The 20,609-nt window shown below is 44.5% G+C and overlaps 1 protein-coding gene across 11 annotated transcripts in view; it reads right to left on the bottom strand.

The window, feature by feature from the left end:
- Window positions 1–717: 717 nt before the first annotated feature.
- The window catches only part of Phactr1 (phosphatase and actin regulator 1), a 461,344-nt gene continuing 441,452 nt past the window's right edge, over window positions 718–20,609 (bottom strand). For all 11 annotated transcript variants that reach the window (XM_036187432.1, XM_036187436.1, XM_036187440.1 and 8 more), the window contains 5 exons: window positions 13,903–13,958; window positions 8,710–8,771; window positions 3,072–3,212; window positions 2,052–2,128; window positions 718–864 (listed from right to left, as the gene is read on the bottom strand). In XM_036187432.1, the coding sequence (XP_036043325.1) occupies window positions 849–864; window positions 2,052–2,128; window positions 3,072–3,212; window positions 8,710–8,771; window positions 13,903–13,958 (352 nt within the window). In that variant the 3' untranslated portion in view covers window positions 718–848. The remainder of the gene's footprint in view (window positions 865–2,051; window positions 2,129–3,071; window positions 3,213–8,709; window positions 8,772–13,902; window positions 13,959–20,609) is intronic.

Below are 20,609 nucleotides of genomic sequence, written 5' to 3'. Positions count from 1 at the left end.
CAGTTTATACTCATGAATGCCACAGGGAACCTTAGAAATGGCATTTATGTGTGGATCACCCATGGCCCTGGGCTTTTCCAACATAAGCTGGTCACTGACTGTGAACTGAGCAGGCAGCCGCTATTCCTCAGTCTTCTGGGCTGGGGGTCAAAGTAGATGCTCATTGGCCTCCTATGCCCACAGTACACATGCTTAGGATCAAAGTGCCCGAACAGGTTCCCTCCAGGACAAGTGCGTGCGTGCGTGCGTGCGTGCGTGTGTGTGTGTGTGTGTGTGTGTGTGTGTGTGTGTTGGGGGGTGTGTGTGACTGAGAGGTCTTATGCTTTTCGAGAATCCTCCTCTCAAGGGCCCCCAAAGTAAATGCCCCATCTGGAGCCTGTGTGTCTGACAGAATCTAGACCAGCTGGATTATGATTTTCCCCTAGCCACTCCCATGCCAAACCCACTGCCCTTGGCTTCTTTGGACTCAGGCAACAGTCCCTTGTGAGGAAGGGGTTCACTGAAGACTGAACAATGTGGTGCCTGCTGGCTGGATGAGGGGGATCAGACAGTCCCTGGACAGTGTTCAGGTAGGGCCCTGCTGGGGGCAGGGACCCCTTTCCACAGCAGAAGTGGTGCCAGCAACTCTGACCGAGGAGTGGTCACCATGGTGTTCCTGCACATAGAATCCTGATTGTGTTTCTTTTCGCTTCTTCTTCTTTTTTCTTCTTTCTTTTCTTTTTTTTCTTTTTTTAAAAAAAGGCAGTTCAGATTTACATCGTAATGGGGAAGTGGACAAATGCCAGCACTTATGGTTCTTATAAATTTATGTTTTGAAGACAGCAGAGCACTCAAGAGTAATCCCACTGTTACGGTCGATGAAACCTGGGAAACAAGGAAGTTCGTCAAGGCCGAGGGGATGCCAGGGGCCCCATCCCACAACTGCATCTTTCCATCCTCAGATACCCTGGTTGGGACAGTGATATTCCAGTGTGACCTTCCACCCGTGACACAAACATGGAGGGGCACCCCGAGTATTTGAACTCCACAGATTTTTATCTAGGGACCAGAGAAAGTTTAATTTGGAAGCACTGGAGGCCCAAACTGGGTGGCTGCATTAGGATTCCTTCATGGCAGTAAGATGGAGGTCCTGACTGTGTGTCTGAGTCAGGCAGGATGCACATTGATAAGTCCTGCTTCTTCACATGCTCTCCAAAGGAGATTGATTAGAAAGATTAAGCCAGTGGCTTAGTTACTAACCAGCCATGTATACACCCCACATAGTGAATTCTTTCCGTGTCTCATTTTTACATGAGACGGGATTGCATGGTAGAAGAACCCAGGATAGCAGAACACTCTTTAGTGGTCCCATGGGGTATTTTGGTATTCTGCCCAGCTTTGGCCTCTGCTGGCTGTGTGTTGGCAACATTCTTCTCTCCCCAGCTTCAGTTTTTTATGAAAACTCACTTTGGGGTCATCCAACACATACCAAGACTTTTCATCTGAGCGAATTAAAACACCGAGGGTGATACTTTTTGCCTGGGCCTTAAATATTTTAACATCCTTTGCCCAAGGTTTTGTTCTTTTAACCTTCTGTTGTTGTTTTTGTTCTTGTTTTGAGACAGAGTCTAACTATGGAGCCCTGGCTAGCCTGCAACTCCCTATGTAGACCAGGCTGGCCTTGAACTCAGCAGAGATCCATCTACCTCTGCCTCCCTAGTGCTGGGACTAATGCATCACCCTCTTTTTATCAACTTAAAGGTAGACCTTGACGTTGACCTCTGTCTTTACTTCTCATCTTACCCACAAAACCACTTGGTAATCCAGGGCAAATGGGTATTTATTTGAAAGTAAATATCAACAGAGCTGGGCATGATGGTGCATGTCTGCAATGCCAGCACTCATGAGGCTGAGACAGGAGGATTTCTGTAAGTTCCTGGTCAGTCTGGGACACATAGTGAGAACCAGGCCAGCTAGGTCTCAAATAAAATGAAAATAACAGCAAAAAAAGGGAAAACAAACATGGCCCTGCGGCGGTGGGGACATTCAAGGCAGCCCCCACCAATACCAACCTTGTCAAGTGTCTACTCAACTCGTGGACTTCCATTTCAGTGCTTTTGAACTCATTAAGTTCCTTTCGAATGGCGGCCTGGAAGAGGAGCAGCAGGTCAGCACGCTGAAGAAGTGGGAAGGCCTCCCTATACCTAAAAATATTCTTTAACTTCCACACAACTACACAAAAAAGTCACCTGGGTGTCCTTTAAAACCTTCCAGGATTTCCCTTCTTTGGGGACACCATGAAGTTCTAATGGCGCTTGCCGTGTTTTATGAGGTCTCTGTATCCCATGCTTCCCATGGGGTTATAGATGGCACACATTTTGTCTTCACCTCCCTTCTGCAGTTCTCCTGCTGGGTGCCTGGGAAGGAGTCTTGACACAGAGAGCCAGTGGTAAGTCTGGAGGCTCATGAGAAGAATGACTCTGTGCCTCGTCCAGTGCTACTCTGTCTTTGTGGGCACAGTCCCCCAACCATGCTGTGGAAAAGAACTGGATGATCTTGTGTCAGAACTCTGTTTCTCAATGCCACTGTACTAAAGAGTAGGGACTTTTCCAAGGCAATCTGGTTGTTAAGAGGGACCAATGCCTTTATCAGGGACAGAATCAGTTAAATAGGAGGGGCCGGCTGTTATAAAGTCAGACTACTTCCTATGTTTTCTCTCAGGCATGTGTCTATCTCCTTGACTTATGTCCCATTATGGAGCAGCAAGAGGTTCTCACCAGATGAGGCTGCCTGACCTTGGGCTTTCTGGCTTCCAGAATCTTTAGCCTTTAAATAACCTTTCTATATAAAATTATGAGGCCTCAAGTATTCTGTTACAGCACCAGCAAATGGACCAGGATTCTGTCCTTCCTCCTTCCGGGAAGCAGGCACAGTATCTTGCCTGTTCTGTGCCTTTTCCAAGTGAAGAACCCATTGAGAGGTTTCCCACAGGTCACTTGGAGCAGCACTTTTAGCACGGGGCCGAGGCAGGGCTGTGCTCTCCTTACATAGGACATTCACCCGCCTCCCCTTTCTCCACCACCTCCGCTTACTTTGTCGGCAGCTGTGAGTCGGGTCCATGGCTTGTCCGCTCTGCGGTCATAGTCCTGGGCATCTGCCACCTCCACATAGTCACTGAAGCGGATGAGAATCTTCCTTTCTCGAAGTTCTTCCACTGTGGGCCTTTGACTGAGCTGCAAGGAGGGAGGAAGTGGGGGGGGGGGCGTCAACAGAGGCCTTTAGACCACTGTTTCATTTGTGAACTTGTAGGTATGGAAAATGAGTCCAGGAAGCTAACTGATAGGTTATACAGCAAGCTGAAGCAGAGAGCAGAACCCAGAGTGCTTAACTCCAGGATTCTGCGAGCTGTATTGTCCCTTTCAACGTTTCAGGCTAATACAGATGACAGCAGTCTGTCCTTTATCACACTGCTTTCTTGGTCCCATAGGAAGCCTGGTTGTCTGTGTAGCTGTGAGTACCTACTGTGGATTTTTTCCATCTGTCCTCCACCCAGTGGGAGGCAACCACCTTAAACAATGATTCCATCTAAACTTGGATTGGTGAGTCCCTATCTGTCTTAAATTTAGTGCTGTTTGCAGAATGGGTCTGTAACACATGATATGTGTGTGTGCACATACACATTACATGTATCGCATACCCATGTGTGTCAACAGATACTTATATGCCTATGTGTTTTAGTCATACAGAAGAGCATTTGCAAATGGTATGCAGCCTCTGGACTGTGAGGGGGTGGGATAGCTTGATTGAGGAGTTTTTTAGGGTTTCTTTCAGAAGGCCAGTTGTAAGGTTAGTGAGCCAACGTTGAGCCGAGCAAGCCACATTTATGCCACAGAGAACACACTTTGTAAGGAGGGAAGAATAAAATCATGTTTATTTAGCCATCTCCTGTTATTCCTCCTGAGCACCCTTCCTCCGTCCCTTAACAACATAAAGCTGACGTTTCCATTATCTTTTCCTGTCAAAAGCTTATTTCTTCTGGAGCAACACAACTGCTCCCTTTACGATGCTGTCAACTCACGTTCAACCAGTGTTACTTAAAAACACGGTTTTCTCCTGGCCCTAGACTGTTGACTGCTATTAATAGAAGAGGCAGTCAGATAAAGTCTTATGGCTCTGGTCTGTAAAACAAACAACACATCCAAATGACTCTGGCTGTTCTGACTGCCATGCAGTTATCTGCCTGATGCCCTTGGCTGGAGCTGGAATGTTCCAACATGCTGCTGCCATGGTACAATGGGATGACAGCTTGCTGCCATTAGAGAGAGGCTCCCGGTGGCGAGGGCATGGGTGGGACTGACGAGGCATTGGGTCCCCTCTTGGCTAAAGGAGGAAGCTCCGGGGATCAGACGCCTGAGATTACAGAACTGGCCCATGCCTCGACCAGTAATGATTTTAGTCTGTCCTGAGGCACCAGGGGTTTTCAGAGGGCTAAGCACTTTGTCATCCATGTGGCTTGTCATGAGAAAGTATAGTTTCCCAAGCTATGTGGCCGAGGTTGCTGGAAATTAAGAAGGTGGCCATCTTGGCATCAAAATGTTCTTTGTGAAATATAACAGCTGACAGAATTTATACTGAATACTGAAGTTAAAAAAACAAAACAAAACACTTTTTTTTTTTTTTTTTTTTTTGCCACATTCACACCAGCTAACAGATACTTAATCAAAGTCTCCTGTTGGTGGTCCTCCATTTGATTACCTCAGGATGCTAGACAAGCAGTGTTAATTTTTGATCTTTCCTACATCCAAGGGTTCTTAAGCCATGATTTCTGAATTTATCTCCCTGGAAACCACACTCTGGGCTACCTAGGTGTACTGTTTCACATTTTCAGTCTCAGTACTCAGGAGGTTAAGGCAAAAGTATCTAGAGTTCAAGGCCAGCCTGGGCTACATGGTGAATTCAGGGCTAGTTTGGGCTACTCTAGCAAGAATCTATCTGCCCCCTCCCCAGTTTCAAAAAAGTAAATAATAAATAAAAAAATCATAATCTAGAGTTTACTAGTGCCCATCTAACAGCAGAATCTGGAGAGAAGACTTAATGCTAGAAGTACTCAAGGACAGGGATGCTGGAAGTGCTCAAGGACAGGGATGCTGGAAGTGCTCAAGGACAGGGATGCTGGAAGTACTCAAGGACAGGGATGCTGGAAGTGCTCAAGGACAGGGATGCTGGAAGTACTCAAGGACAGGGATGCTGGAAGTGCTCAAGGACAGGGATGCTGGAAGTACTCAAGGACAGGAGCTGCTATTTATGCCCCAAATCCTGTGATGCTCTCAGTCTAAATCAAGGCGTGGTATTGTGCTCACGTTCTGGGAGGGGACAAGTAAAGACAGTACAGACTGCTGTCTTGGGGGTCTTAGGTGGGATGTGGACCCTGATACTAGCCAGAATCTTCCAGAACTCATCTTAAAAGATGTGCACCTAACTCTTGAAACCCAAAGCCCAAGGCCCTTTCTAGATGCTGAAGAGATAATCTTTGTGGGTAAAGTCTAGTTTTCTGAGGAAGACGGATTGAGACAACAGAAAAGAAGCAACTTTTATATCAATCTGTGCCAGCAGTATCATGTGCAACCAAAAATTTGAAGAAAAAAAATGAGCCAATTGAGATCCAAATTCTACTGAAATACAACCCAAACTCCAAATTTACCCCTTCCTTGTCCCCATCATGTATATATGCATGCTTTCAGTTAGGCAGCGATCCTTCTTGGGGTTTGTGGTTGGGGGATGGATCCCAGGGCCTTGCACATGAGAAGAGAGCGCTGTCACTGGACTCCAACTCTTAATCCTTTTTTTTTTTTTTTTTGAGAGGGAAGGCAAGTATTTATTTCTAGCATATAATTTTTATGTTTTCAATTTAGTTTAAAAAATGACTTGGTGTGTTGGCATCAACACCAGCCCCTGAGTTCTATTTTTTTGTTTTTCACTAGTACATTAAAATTCAGTACAATTTTATTAAGGAAATCAGGGCTGAAGTTACAAGCAGTCACCAGCCCTGGCATCTGGTCTTGGTATGATAGAGGCTCAAGGGAAAACAATTTGCCCAGAGCCAGGGCAGGCTGTGTGGTGCCCACCTATCACCAGTGCTCTGCAGACCCAGGGACATATTAAATTTCCGGTTTCCACATTCCCCTCAGTCTCCTTCTGAAACACTCATTCCTACCCTCAAGGTCACGATTTTTAACTCTCCTTGGCAGCCTCAGGAAACCGGAAATGCTGGAATCACAGGGCCATTTCCCTGGTGGGGGTAGGTGGGTGGGGAGTGAGAGGGTGTGAGTGGGGGTGGAGAGAGACCAGGGGTGGGGGAAGGGACCAACTCTAGGGGCTGTTTGTAGGTAAGGTCAGCATCCTAAGGGACAGAAGTAGGAAGCAACACTTACTCTCTGCTAACGCATCATGCAGTTAGAGTCAAAGTTCTGTTCACAAGAACACACAATCTTTTGATAAGAGATAAGAATGGATAGATAGCTCAATAAATCCTTCCTTTTTTTTTTTTTTTTAAGCAGGGTCTCACTATGTAGTCCAGGTTGGTCTGGAACTTGATATTGTTCCCAGGATGGCCTCGAACTCACAGCAATGCCCTTGTCTCACACTTCCAGAGTGCTGGGATGATAGCAGGCATACACCACCATGTGAAAGAGCCAAAGTTAGCCTCTAAGTCCCTCTTGCCCAAGGACAAGCTAACTTCCTGGAATGCTGGGAAATGACAAGCCACAGGTTTTTCACTCCCCCAAACAAGTTTGTTTGACCCATCTGCACTGAATGTGCTTGATCACATATGGGCAGGAGGTTCACAGGCAGGAAATATGTCAGGATGTACACCTGCCCCTGATGGGACCTGATGGGAAATGCAATGAATTGTGTGTTTTGTCTTTTTAAGCCCTTGCAAAATGTGAATCAAGGCCACTACCTGGGATCCCAGAGTGGACCTGATCAGAGTTAGTATTTAATTAAAGCTTACTTCAAATTTGGCTCAAAATTGTGGAACTTGTTTTTCTTTATTGAAGGTTTGGACTAACAGTTTATGCCAAAGACTGGAGTTAGAATAACTGGCCAAAATGAGGTCATTCAGCCAGACACCCCATCATCCAGGCTCTTGTTTATCTTACTTCTTTCAATTAGTTTGGCATTTGGCTTGCAACCAGTATTTGGGATGGTTTTGGGAAGAGAGAGTGTTGAGAAGTACAAATTACTTCCTGAATAAGTGGCATGGCCTCTCAGGACCCTGAATCTCGTCCTTTACATAATGTTTCCAAGGAGAAAAAGTCACTAATGAACATCTTCAAAATTAATTTTAATGGGTCTCTTCACCATCTATAAGACTGAGTATCCTTTTCTCAAGATGGCCACTGTGGGGGGCTGATTGAAAACACTTCAGGCAGACAGAGGTGGTGTTATATCCTGTGTGCCATCAATTAATTAAACTTTCAACAGGACCCAAGAATAGTTCCAAGCTTATTATTCAAGGTTTTTTTTTTTTTTTCTTTTCAAGAGGCCACTCATGTTTCAGAAGATCTGTGGGTCTATACAGCAAGGCAATATCCTCTATTTGAGGGTTTAAAAATGTTGCAAAAACCCAGCTGTATAAGTTTTAAATGCTTTTCAGACATATTCACTAAATGGATCAGGACTTTTTTGGTATCTTCCTGATCCAATAATTCCAACTGAATTTAGCAGAAGACAGTCAAATTTCAACAGGTAGTAAAGAGAAAACAAAGTTCATGATGTCCTATGATCATAGCAAAATACAATATGTTTTTTAAGCTACAATTTTTTAACATTTTTTGCTTTTTGTTTTTTAGACAAAATGGCCCACAGCTCATTATGTGTAGCTCAGGCTGGCCTTGAACTTGAGGCTATCTCTACCTTCTGAATGCTCAGATTACACGGCATGAATCATCTGTCCATCGTGAACTACTAAATTTCTTTTTATATAGGGTCTCACTATGTGGGTCTCACTATGTAGCTTTGGCTGACCTGGAATTCACTATGTAGACCAGGCTGGCCTTGAACTCACAGAAACCTGCCTGCCTCTTCCTCCTAAATGCTGGGATTAAAGGTGTACACTACTAAGCCTGGAAATTTTTCTTTCTTTTTCTCTTTCTTTCTTTCTTTCTTTCTTTCTTTCTTTCTTTCTTTCTTTCTTTCTTTCTTTCTTTCTTTCTTTCTTCTCTCTCTCTCTCTCTCTTTTCTTCAAGAAAGGGTTTCTTCTGTGTATTCCTAGCTGTCCTGGAACTCACTCTGTAGACCACCAGGCTGGCCTCAAACTTATAGAGATCCACTTGCCTCTGCCTCCATAGTGCTGGGATCAAAGTGTGCCACCATGCCCAGCCTCCTGGCAATTTTTTTATTTGGTTGAACTACTAATTTGTATGAGTTTCCAATGGTCTGGGGGATTAAAATACACATAATTTATTTTTTTGAACTTAATGTTTTAAAACTCATTTACTTTTATGTCATGGGTGTTTTGTCTGCAGATATGTCATGTGTATTCCTGGTGCCCACGGATGCCTGAAGAGGATGCTGGCTCCCTTGGGACTGGAGATACAGCTGAGTTGACCATTATCGTCAAGAAAGGTGTTAGGGAGTCTGAGCAGTCTGGGTGAAGAGGCTTCAAAGCCCTCAATGCTACAAGAAGCCAAGGTCAGTGAGTGGCTCTGGACATGGGAACTGTCTTACCTTGCGAGTCAGCCTCCTCTTGATTTCACGCTTCTCCTCCTGCTCTTCTTGTTCATTCCGAGCTGAAAATATATGGAAGATGCTCCTGATTACAGAGCATGGCATCACCCACGCTCAGGTATACCCTCTGAACTTTTGCAGGCTCTAGTCCAAGCACTTAGGTCCCATTCCCTGGCTAGCCTCACACCTGAAGGGGTTTGTCTTCATTTTCCTGCATCCTTTCAAATTGGTGGACTTTTTTTTTCTTTTTTTTTGCATTCTTGTTCTCTTTATGTCTGGGTTTGGGGCCCAGGCATGGGTGTTGGGGTAAGCAATGTGACTATAAGCCAAGGAGGTGTGTGGGAGAAGTATGGGGACACTCCTGGCGGTGACGAGCATTTGAGGAGAATCAGGATGCCTTCCTTGAGAAAGGTGTAAACCTCATGCCTCTTAGAGCCTCTCAGAGGCTGAAAGGGCTCATTGTGTGGCCCTAGAGAGAAGACAAGCCTCCACCTGCTGCAGGAATGACATGGGGCAGAGTCAACAGCAACCTGAAGCTGCTCATACTGACTTCAGAGCTCTCCCCTGGCACAAGCCCTGATTCCACTAATTCTTTAAATCTTCCAAGAAGTCCACAGAGCCCATGCAAGGCCAGAGTGTGGAATGTACGTGCTTGCATTTGGACTTGGAAACAGTATCTTAGGAACATACTTCAGAGACCAAACAATCTCAGATTAATATACAGACAACTGACTTGTCTGTCGAAGAGCCATGGTAAGGGTCTGGGGAAAGGAGTAGGGACAAGGGCGGAGAACTTGAGCCTTTTCTCTGTCTGCACTAACAGAGCGACCATAAGCAGACCATCATTTACCTTCAGGGCCTTGGAAAGGTCCCTTGTTCGCTGTGGAAGCACATTTATCAACATGGTACCATCTGATTTGAAAAATACCATGAATACCAACTAGTGCCACAGAAAGCGTGAGACATCTCCTCGGCCACGAGGTTAGGAGGCACCAGCAAAAGTAAACTGTGGGTTGATTTGAGCACAGTGTCTATTAAGCTTGCAGGGGATACCTGCATTCTCATTTTGCAATCATGGTTGTCAAGTCATGTTTCTGCAACTTTATTATTGTGTTATTATGGTCCGTGGTTATAATTTGGTTGTGGCACTAAAGGTCTCCATATAGGGTAGGTCTTTCAAAGAAAGACATCCCAATGCATAGAGATTAAGGTGGGGAGTATGCAATTAACTGTCCTGCTTTCCCTTCTTGCCACCCTAGGAAGTCAGCAAAGACAGTTATAGCCAGCTGTGACCAAAGGTGGCGACAACCTTTTCTGGCAACAAATGGTGGCAATTCAGGACTAAGGGCCTTGAGTGAAACCCCTAGGGTGTGATTTTGTGTCCCTGACTGCCTGTGGGCATCAGGACTTTGTGTGGACAGCACAGGAAATACCCATTCCTCCCGTGGAATGGGCCAGGAGAGCCCTCACAGTGCCAGTACCTACCGTGAATGCCTCTTCCTTTGGATTTAATGACCCCTTTTCCTTCTCAAAGTTGCCTTAAAACACACACACATTTCTCTGAGCTAAAAACCTGTAATAGCCATTATTTTCTTAGCATGAATTAACCTATCACAGATAAATTGGGAAGCAGATAGCAAGAACCAGAAGAAGGGAAACCCAAAGACTGACATTTTTTAAAAAAAGTAAATTACTCTGTGATAAAATCTGGGAAACTAGCCAGCCATTAACATCTTAGGATAAATCAATCTATCCAGACTCAGTCTGGAGGCAGACCCCAGGCAGCTACCTATACTTGCAGCGAGGAGGAAGGATAGAAGGAAGGTAGTCTTGCAGTCTGTCCTCCATGTAGCTTGAGGGCACCATGTTGAAACTTAGAAACCGTTTAGGCTACCACTCTGGATTTCCAAATGAAGTCACAAAATCCCCAGGGAATGAAGCCACCAACCACACCTGACATAGCTCACCACTCAAACAGTTCAGACCTCTGCTTTTTCCTGCTGTCACAACTTGCTTGAGGCTGGTCCTCCTTCTCATTACTGGGCCTGACCTCACTCCTGATCTACAGGTCCCTTCTGAGCCATAAGGGTGGGTGTTCTGTACCAGAGATGGCACAGCCCAGGGGACTTCATCTCTTAAGTAGGTTCTTAGGCCCTCAGAGGTGCGGATCATAAACTACCACCTATGGAGTCCACATCATTCTCTCAAAGCCATTTACAAACCCAGTGTCATGAATTCTCAGGCAGATGATGCCAAGGCAATCCCACTAGGCAACTGAGAAAAGAGGCCACTACAGTCTGGTGATGTCATCGTCATGGTGCCCACTCCCCATAGTTCATTATGTGCTCAGATGCACACAGGGCCTCACTGGCTACTGAACAAAGTGAGGGCTTGCTTACAAGGCTGGGCAGGGTGGGGGTGCAGACTAAGCCCAGCTTCTGGTACCCCACATTTCCCAGCTTCTCTCCCACTTTAAAGCCTAGAAGAAAAGTTTTAGAACTGACTATTTGGGAATGTTTTCAAATACCCCTTGACATTTCTTTCTTTCTTTCTTTCTTTCTTTCTTTCTTTCTTTCTTTCTTTCTTTCTTTCTTTCTTTTCTCTCTCTCTCTCTTTCCTTCCTTCCTTCCTTCCTTCCTTCCTTCCTTTCTTCCTCCCTCCCTTCCTCTTCTTCTTTTTTGGGTTTTTTTTTTTGGGGGGGGGTTGAGACAGGGTTTCTCTGTGTAACAGTTCCTTGCTGTCCTGGAACTCACTCTGTAGACCAGGCTGGCCTCAAACTCACTGAGATGTGCCTACCTCTGCCTCCCAAGTGCTGGGATTAAAGGTGTGCACCACCACTGCCTGGTGACATTTCTTATATAATAAATAGGTACGGGATGTGGTGACACACACAATCCCAACACCTAGGAGACAGAGGAGGAGGGGGATTTAGGGGTTCAAAGTCATCCTTGGATATATGCTAAGTTTAAGACCAGCCCTGGGCTATAGGAGACAAACAAACAAAAAATTCAAGACTAGAAGAGAAAGACACCTGTCCCCCCAGTAAGAACAAGACCACCACCAACAAAAAATAGATTAAATAATAAACACAAAAAACAAATTTTAGAAAGACAAAGGACCTACGTGCAGGGAAAGGAGGCACAACTCTGAAAGGTTTAGAGATCAAGAGCTGATCAACCTGTTTGAATTTGGCTAAGCAGAGCCTGACTTTGTAGCCATTTTACCAGGAAAAGGCAGAGGAATTTCATAAACCAGGAAGAATTACACAGGCTTCCCTGTAGTCTCTAACCTGGTCTGGTTAGACTCAAGGAAGCAACAGAAAACAGAGAACTATCAAACACACAAACACACACACAAACAAACAAACCAGTGCGGGTCATCTGGCTTTGATGTTCTGGGATCTGGGCCAACCAGAGGTGGGGAGCCAGATGTGAGCCAGGGGATCCTCTCTCTCTAAGCCTCACTGCCGCTGAGGGAAACGTATTTACCGAAACCTAAGCAAGGGCCTGCAGTATGCAGACTTTTGGTGCTGGGGTTTCAGAGCTCAGGGCAGCTGCCGTGGAGGAGTGGAGGAAGCTTTTATCTGATTTCGGATTTGAGGATTCAAGAGTTCTCTCCTCCGTTTTTCAGTTCTCATCAACAATGGACACTTTATAATGTTATAATGGACCAGATGTCTGTAGGAGGCAAAAAGGAAACATCCTAAGGGCCGAGACTTCCCCAACTGTAGCGATCTCTGACAGTTCTCTGTCAACTAGAGTAGCAGAATACATTTAGAGACTTTTGAGACAGGGTCTTGCTATGTAGCCTAGGCTGACTAGAACTCACAGTTTGCCAATTTTAGGCACAGCCTTTGAGTGCTGGGATTACAGGTATGTGCCACCATATTCTGGCAAACTTAGAAACTTTGAAGGGCGCTCACTGGTTAAAAAAAAAAAAAATTAGGGCTGGCTAATGGTTCAGTGTGTGAAAGTGCTTGCCACTGAGTCTGACAGCTCGAGTTCATGAGGCTTACTCTAGACCCAGAAAAACTGAGAACAGCCTGCTCTGAGCTTGGGAAGGTAATGGTTGCCTTGGTGAAAGGATGTAGGACTCTGAGACAGGCAAGCAGATGGGCACCCATAGGAACTCCGGAGCCTGGCAACAACCTTCCCAGGCAAATGCAACATCCTTTCTCAGCAAATCACTCAATACTGGCCAGGCCACAAGACCATTGGAAGGAGGGATAGAAAAGTGCAATCAGAAACAAAATTATTTAAGTGGAAATACCCAGTTACCTAGAGCAAAGTCTCACGTGATGTGTGTGTGTGCACACATATCTGTAAGATACTTCCTAATATCTAATTCTTTTTTTTTTCTGGAAAGAAATTAGAAGGGTTTTTGGGGGGTAGGGAAAAAGAATCACATATTAAAGTAAACATATTCGTTGGTTGTGTTGAGGAAACTGGGTAAGGATAGCAGCAGGGGTCTGGTGGGTGTGGTCTGATTTATTAAGAATTCCTGAATATCTTCTGCTAAACTGAGGCATGTTGGGGTCTGTGGAATGCCGCTTTCTTTCATTCTTTGTTGTAGTACCAAGTGGACTCTCTGTACAAATCCAAATACATTCTGTGTCCTGAGCTGAACAAGGGGCCCATTTTTTCCCTGTTCACAGCCAGCTTTCCGTGAATGAGAGCGTCATGCAAGCATGCCGCTGGCTGGGCCAGTCTCAGGAGGACAGGATGAACGTTCACTTGGCGGTGCTTTCTCCCACGGTAAAGCTGGGGCTCAGGGGGCTGAGTTCCGTCCACAGGAGCCAATTAATTTCTAGCCTTCATAGTCAAATTTCCCCTACACAAGCCATTAAAGCCCAAGTCACTGGATTAGAGCCAGTTTGGGTGTAAGCATGACACTGGTTCTCCTTAAAGTCATCTTTTTCTGGTTCTGAAAAACTCCAGTCTGTTTTTCAGCCTCTCTCTTAGCTCAGGGTGGGCTCTGGCTTCAGCCTGGGAGTTCCTAACCCATAACCAGGAGGTCAGTGACATAGACAGCCCCCAACTTTGTAGAAGAAGCATCCTTGGTTTCTATGAGGGCTCCTGCAGGAGAGGTTTCTAGCGATTCTCTGGGCCCCCCGGGAGAGACCTGGTGAGCCACTACGCAGCTACCAGGAAGGCCGCCCTGAGTGTCTGGTCACCCTGGGCTTAGGCAACTTACGCTTCAGAATGTTCCTCTGCTCCAGCTCCTCTGCAGTGGGTCTCTGGCTCAGCCGCCTACGAAAAAAATCCAGGAAAATTTTTTGGACCATGTCATATCCTTCTGGGGTCAGTGATCTCCACGGCCCCAACAGATACATCAGGCAGAGTCAGCAGCTGGAGTCCTCTGTCCATCCTGTGCCCCGAGACACTGACTCGCCACCAGTGCCTCCTCGGTTCCTCAATTTCAAGCCCAGGAAGGGCACCCTGCGTCAGGTCACGCAAAGCTGCCCTCCCTCCCTCTGCAGGCCCCTCCCCAGGCCTGCTCCTCCAGTGCCCCCAGGCCAGGAGACAGAAACTTAGCTGGGCCTTTCCTCTTCACAGAAGTCCCTTTCTTTCCTTGTGGCCTCTTGCCTTTCTCTCTCTGCCTCTGGGCTAGCGCTTGCTTCTTGCTACCTTTGTGCACACCAAGAACACAGAGGCTTGTGGCCTGGAGGACATGCAAGAGAGGGTGTCTGTCTGCCGAGAACAATGGCTACTCTTCTTCCTGTCTCCACCCATCTCCACCAGAGCCTTATTAGACATAGAATGCCAGATGAACAGGCACAGAAATGACTCTTATTACTGGGTGCATAATTAAGTCATAGAGAACGCAGCATCATAGCAGGAGCAGGAACTTCGGGTGGTGCCGTGTGGAGAAGGAGGGACGGACTCAGTGACAGGTAGTGACAGAAATTACTAGAGAATGGGAATGGATCGCAAGGGGAGAACCACATACTTGGACACCTACATCAAGTTTCCGGTGGTGTGTGTGTGTGTGTGTGTGTGTGTGTGTGTGTGTGTGTGTGTGTAGATACTATACAGAGTGGACCTGATTGGAAACAGGGACATTTTTGTTTTTCAAGCTTTTGGCAGTCACTGAACAAACCTGAAGTTATCCAGCTTCACCCTCTAGGCAATGGATGATAAGGTATGTGTGAGGTGAATACTGTGGAAGGAATTCTAGGCTCCTCGGAGTCTTCTACGGGGACATCGTGGGCAGAAAGGCAGACTTTCCTAACTGTACAGCTCCGGTCACTTCTCCGACTTCTGAAACTGAGGTCTGTCATTGGGGAGATGTTTACAGCTTGGAGTCTTAAGAGGGACCCAGGATGCAAGAAAGTTGTCAGGATCAAGATGGAGTTGCTGTGGATCTTGCCCTAGCAACAAGTCAACCAATTAAATAAATCAAGCCAGCTGCTATGGAGACTGCAAAAATTGCAACCTCATACAAAGGTACCACAGACATCTGTACGGATGTCTGCCCGACTGTGTATTTAGTGCTAGACCAGTCAGCCTTGCTGTTTACTCTTGCAGTAGCTAAAGCTTCTTATCTTCAAGTGTTTTAAGCAATCCTCATTTTGCCTTGAAAATCTTTCCCCTGCTTCGATTTCCTTGAATGTTCATAGCTTATCATGGCACCTATGTTTTCACTGCAATGTTCCGCTATTCCCAAATAAATAGCATTATTATTGGGTGACTCTGATTGTTATTTAGGTTGACAAGTGAAATATAAAATCCGTGGAGCCTCCATGTATGACTATTTCAAATTTGAGTCTTGTTATCTGTGACAGTGGCAGCACCTTGAAACTGCTGGACACTGTAATCCAAAGTGTTTTAAAATTTGTAAGAACATTTTCACATTGATTATTCCTTTTGCTCCTGTAAAACATCTCTGCATCATACTATGAAAGAGATATGGTCTTTGATCCTACTTCTGATCAAGGAGTGCCTGAACCCCTGGGACTTCCTGTCAAGGAGTACCTGAACCCCTGGGACTTCCTATCAAGGAGTGCCTGAACCCCTGGGACTTCTGATCAAGGAGTGCCTGAACCCCTGGGATTTCTGATCAAGGAGTGCCTGAACCCCTGGGACTTCCTATCAAGGAGTGCCTGAACCCCTGGGACTTCCTATCAAGGAGTGCCTGAACCCCTGGGACTTCCTATCAAGGAGTGCCTGAATCCTCTGGAACTTTGATATTCCAAATGAGTCCCTTCAGATCATATCTGACTTTATGCTAATGTGACGAGCTAGTGTGGGACCCCCTAGGTAGCCTCTAGAGGGGACTGGTCACTAGAAAGACCATGTGATTGGAGGGTTGAAGCTCATGAAAACCTAACACTGAGATCGGATGAGCTTCCAGGTTGCTGACGTCCTGAGGGGCCTTCCACCCTTTCCCCTACCCATCTCTCCATCTAGCTTTTCACCTACATCCCATGTTTTCTTTTCATTGCATACTGATCAATATAAGTATGGTGTTTCCGATTCTGTAAGTCATCCTGTGAGCAAATTAATCAAATACACACACTAAATAAATAAATAAACCATACTAAAAAGATTGCTTATAGAGACAATATTTTATTTTTCAAGGCTTACCCCAACTGAGAAAGTGAAAAACAACAGATGGATGGTAGTTACTTAGGGCCCAAATGCTTGTGACCTCTGTGTCTAAAGCTGTCAGTCTTCCTGTTTTACCCCGGAACCTCAACAATACACTTCATAAAGCCCCTTACGGTTTTAGTTACAGACTGGAAATTCTTAAGAGAAATAAGTAAACCTGTTCATATTTTTATGCTTGATTTTTAAGCTGTGCTTAGTCTTTTGATTAGCTGTATACTATTCTTTTTGGGAAACCCTCAGGATTGTATATATGATCCTGGGAAACACCCCCCCCCCATTCATTGTTCTTCTCTCCTCTCTCCACTCTGTCTCTCTCTCCACACAGAGACACACAGACAGACAGACAGACAGACACACACACACAAACACACACACACACACACACACAGATACATTCACACACACTCACAGGAGTATGCACACTTAAATCTAACATGTGCACATGTGCAGTCTCTAATATCTACTTAATAAGCATGCTGACTTCCCTGTACCCTTGCTCATCCTGAAATTCTTTTCTGTATGTTCAGGAACCAGTTTCATGGAGTGGAGGCCCCTGAGGAGGGACCTCTGTGGCTTTGGACTAAATTACTCCAATACCCCTGATAGATATGGGCCACACACTGGGAAACATGAATAGCAGTAGCATTTTTCCCTCAGGGATGTTCTTTTCTTTCTTTCTTTCTCTATCTCTCTCTCCCTTCCTTCCTTCCTTTCTTTTCTTTCTTTCTTTCTTTCTTTCTTTCTTTCTTTCTTCCTTTCTTTTCTTTCTTTCTTTCTTTCTTTTCCTTCCTTCCTTCCTTCCTTCCTTCCCTTCCTTCTTTCCTTCCTTCCTTCCTTCCTTCCTTTTCTTCCTTCCTTCCTTCCTTCCTTCCTTTCTTCCTTCCTTCCTTCCTTCCTTTCTTTCGACTTTGCTTCCTGGTTCCTACAACAATACCACCAACCTTGCATGTCTTACTGGTTCTCAGAAGTGGGTGCTGTATATATAGCTGTGATAGTTAATATTAACTGTCAATTTACCAGGATCTAATATCGCATAGGACACAAGCTCTGGGCATGCCTGTTGAAGGGTTATGTAGATCAGATTAGCCTTGGAGTATGTTTGTGAGGGGTTAGCAATTAGGTTGATTGCCATAGAAGATCCACCTTAACTGTGGGCGGTATCACTCCTTGGACTGGGGTCTTAGACTAAAAAAAAGGAGTGACCTGAGCCTTAAGCGGTCTCTCTCTACTTCCTGATGCAGATGCAATGTGACCAGCTCCCTCAGACTCTGCTCTTATGAATTAATTCCCTGCCATGATCAACTGTACCTCAAAGCCAAGGGAAACCCTCATTCCCTCGAGTGATTTTGTTTGAGCAGCGAGAAAAGTTACTAATACAGCCACCTTCCTTATCCACAGGAGGATATTCCAAGACTGCCAGAGCATAGCAGAAACTGAGATAGGTCTGAACTTGACATACACCACCCTTCTCTGCATATCTACCTATTCTATAGCTTAATGCATATATTATGTACTCTAAGAAATTAACAATAATTGCTAATAGAGCAATTGCAGCAATGTACTACAAAAAATGTTAAGTGAATATGATCTTTCCTTCTCAAAATGCTTCATTTGACTGTACAGGGCTTGAGGCTGATTTGGGGTAACAGGAACCATGCAAAGTCAAACTATGTGTGAAGGGGCAAGAACTCCAAGACTCCTGAATGCACTGTGTTTTCTTTAACTGTTCTTTGCTGGTAGATTTAACTAATTGTATCTGATCTAGATTCACATTAAATTAAAAAAAGAAATCCCCCATCTATATCTGGGTATTTATATGGTGGATGGCAAGGGAAATCTTCAGAGTAAACTCTCACATGAAGTGAATTATCCAGAATTAAACACTTAGTATGCTTTCAAGTGACCTTAAATAGCTCTGCTATTTTCATACATGTGACCCTGGCTTAGAAAAGATCTTTGAGTTGCAAAACTGTTTCCAGAACTCAGAGGATTTCCTGATGGGCCATGACCAAATGATTCACATTAACTAGGAACTGAAAAACCACTGGGTTCCTGCTTCTGTGCCTTTATGACATCAGATGCCAGCAGTGGCCTTCTATGTTCTTTCAAAAACATTTTTTAATGACTTACTGTCTTTTTAAAAAAATTATTTATTTTTATTTTATGTGCACTGGTGTTTTGCCTGCATGTATGTCTATGTGAGGGTGTCAGATCTTGGAGTTACTGACAGATGTGAGCCATCATGTGGGTTCTGAAAAGTGAACTCTGGTCCTCTGCAAGAGCAGTCAGTGCTCTTAACTGCTGAGCCATTGATCTCTCCAGCCCCTTCTTTCAAAATTTAAAGGGGTACCTTGTCTTTCTTCAGTCTGAAGATGTTATCAATGAAAGACCTTAAGAAAAACAAGTAAATTAATGCACACTTTGCTGTTGGTATACAAAGACTGCAAAAATAAAATAAAACCCAACTTCCTAACCTCCAAAGAAAAATCCCAAATGACAGGAAGTTGCTTTAAATATATGCAGAGCGGGGAATGACATCATTTTAGACCACAGTCTCTCCACAGAGAGGTGACAAAACTCTTGCAGGTTTCACTGGTTTGACTGCAAGATCAGTCCTGCAGCAGAGAGCTCATGAGTGTCCTTTGCCAGCAGGACACGAGGGGCACAGCTTTCACCAGCTGCTTACAGTTGGGAGAGCCGTGGTCCTCAGGTCTGGATCCAGGAAGCGGTCTGCATCCCAGCACCAGAGGACCACTGCATAATGCTGAGGGACAGCTGACTGTGTTAGACTTTATTTATTTCTATACTGTTCCTTATGGTTTTTCTTTTCTCTAATCATGTCTTCAGCTAAGGATCAACTGGATTTTTATTTATTTATTCATTCATTCATTTATTTATTCATTTATTTATTTATTTATTTATTTATTTGTTTGTTTTTCAATACAGGGTTTCTCTGTAGTTTTGGAGTCTGTCCTGAAACTCACTTTGTAGACCAGGCTGGCCTCAAATTTACAGAGATCCACCTGCCTCTGCCTCCCAAGTGCTGGGATTACAGGCGTGCGCCACCACCGCCTGGCTGGTTTTCTTTTTAACTTGTTCTTCCTCTATAATTTTGTGATTCACACTTCATAAATTGTTTTCATTGTTTCATGGTACGTTACAGGAACTGTCTGACCATAAGCCCATAAACTGTCTGACATAAATGTACCTTTCCCATGATCATAAAAGTGACTGCAAAATCCCACTTTTGTAATCACTTGCTCGCTTGCTATAAAGAGGTTTGTTGTACATAGTTTTACTATATTAAGATTAAAACCTTCCTTTTTAATTTGACAAAAAAGGGGGAAATGCTGTGGAACAATCCTTTTCTATACTATGAATATCTATTACTCTCATTGGTTAATAAAAGGCTGACAGGCCAGTAGCTGGGCAGAAGTTAGGCAGAAAAGCCAAACAGAGAATGATGGGAAGGAGGGCGGAGTCAGGGAGATACTAGCTAGCTGCTGAGCAAGCAGGATGTATAGAAAACGAGGTAACAAGCCATGAGCCATGTGGTAAAGCATAAATAGAAATATGGGTTAATTTAAATATAAGAGTTAGGGACTGGAGAGATGGCTCAGTGGTTAAGAGCACTGGCTGCTCTTCCAGAGGTCCTGAGTTCAATTCCCAGTAACCACATGATGGCTCACAACCATCTGTAATGAGATCTGGTGCCCTCTTCTGGCCTGCAGGGATACATGCAGGCAAAAGAACACTGTATACATAGTAAATAGATAAATCCAAAAATAATAAAAAAATAAATGTAAGATTTGGCTAGTAACAAGCTTGAGCTGTCAACTGAGCATTTAAAACTTATATTCAGCCTCTGAGTCAGTTATTTGGGCCTGGGCAGTTAGGACAGGAAATGTCTGTTTACAGAGGTTTTCTTGCTTTTAGTCTGGACTACTTCATTCTCCTATCAAGGCAGACTGCAAGTTTGACTGGCTGTAAATAATTTCTTTTTTCTTTTTTATTTATTTATTTATTTATTTATTTATTTATTTTTACCTCACAACATCTCAGTGTTAGCTACTGGCTTTTTATACAATATTTTCAGTCAGGAGGAAAGAAGAAATGCAAAGGAAGCTAAGGAAGACTGCAGAGGCATGGTCCTTCCTCTTAAGATAGAAGTAACAATAATTTCTAATGCTGCTACTGTAATAAAATACCAGAGGTTGGGTATTTTATTACTGTAAAGAAGTTTACTTAGCTCACAGTTTTGGAGGCTGAAAGCACAGGTCACATAATTCC

The sequence above is a fragment of the Onychomys torridus genome, chromosome 5, assembly GCF_903995425.1.
Source record: "Onychomys torridus chromosome 5, mOncTor1.1, whole genome shotgun sequence".
NCBI classification, from domain to species: domain Eukaryota; kingdom Metazoa; phylum Chordata; class Mammalia; order Rodentia; family Cricetidae; genus Onychomys; species Onychomys torridus.
Note: the sequence above shows the minus strand (reverse complement) of the source record. Positions and strands in the feature narration are given on the sequence as shown.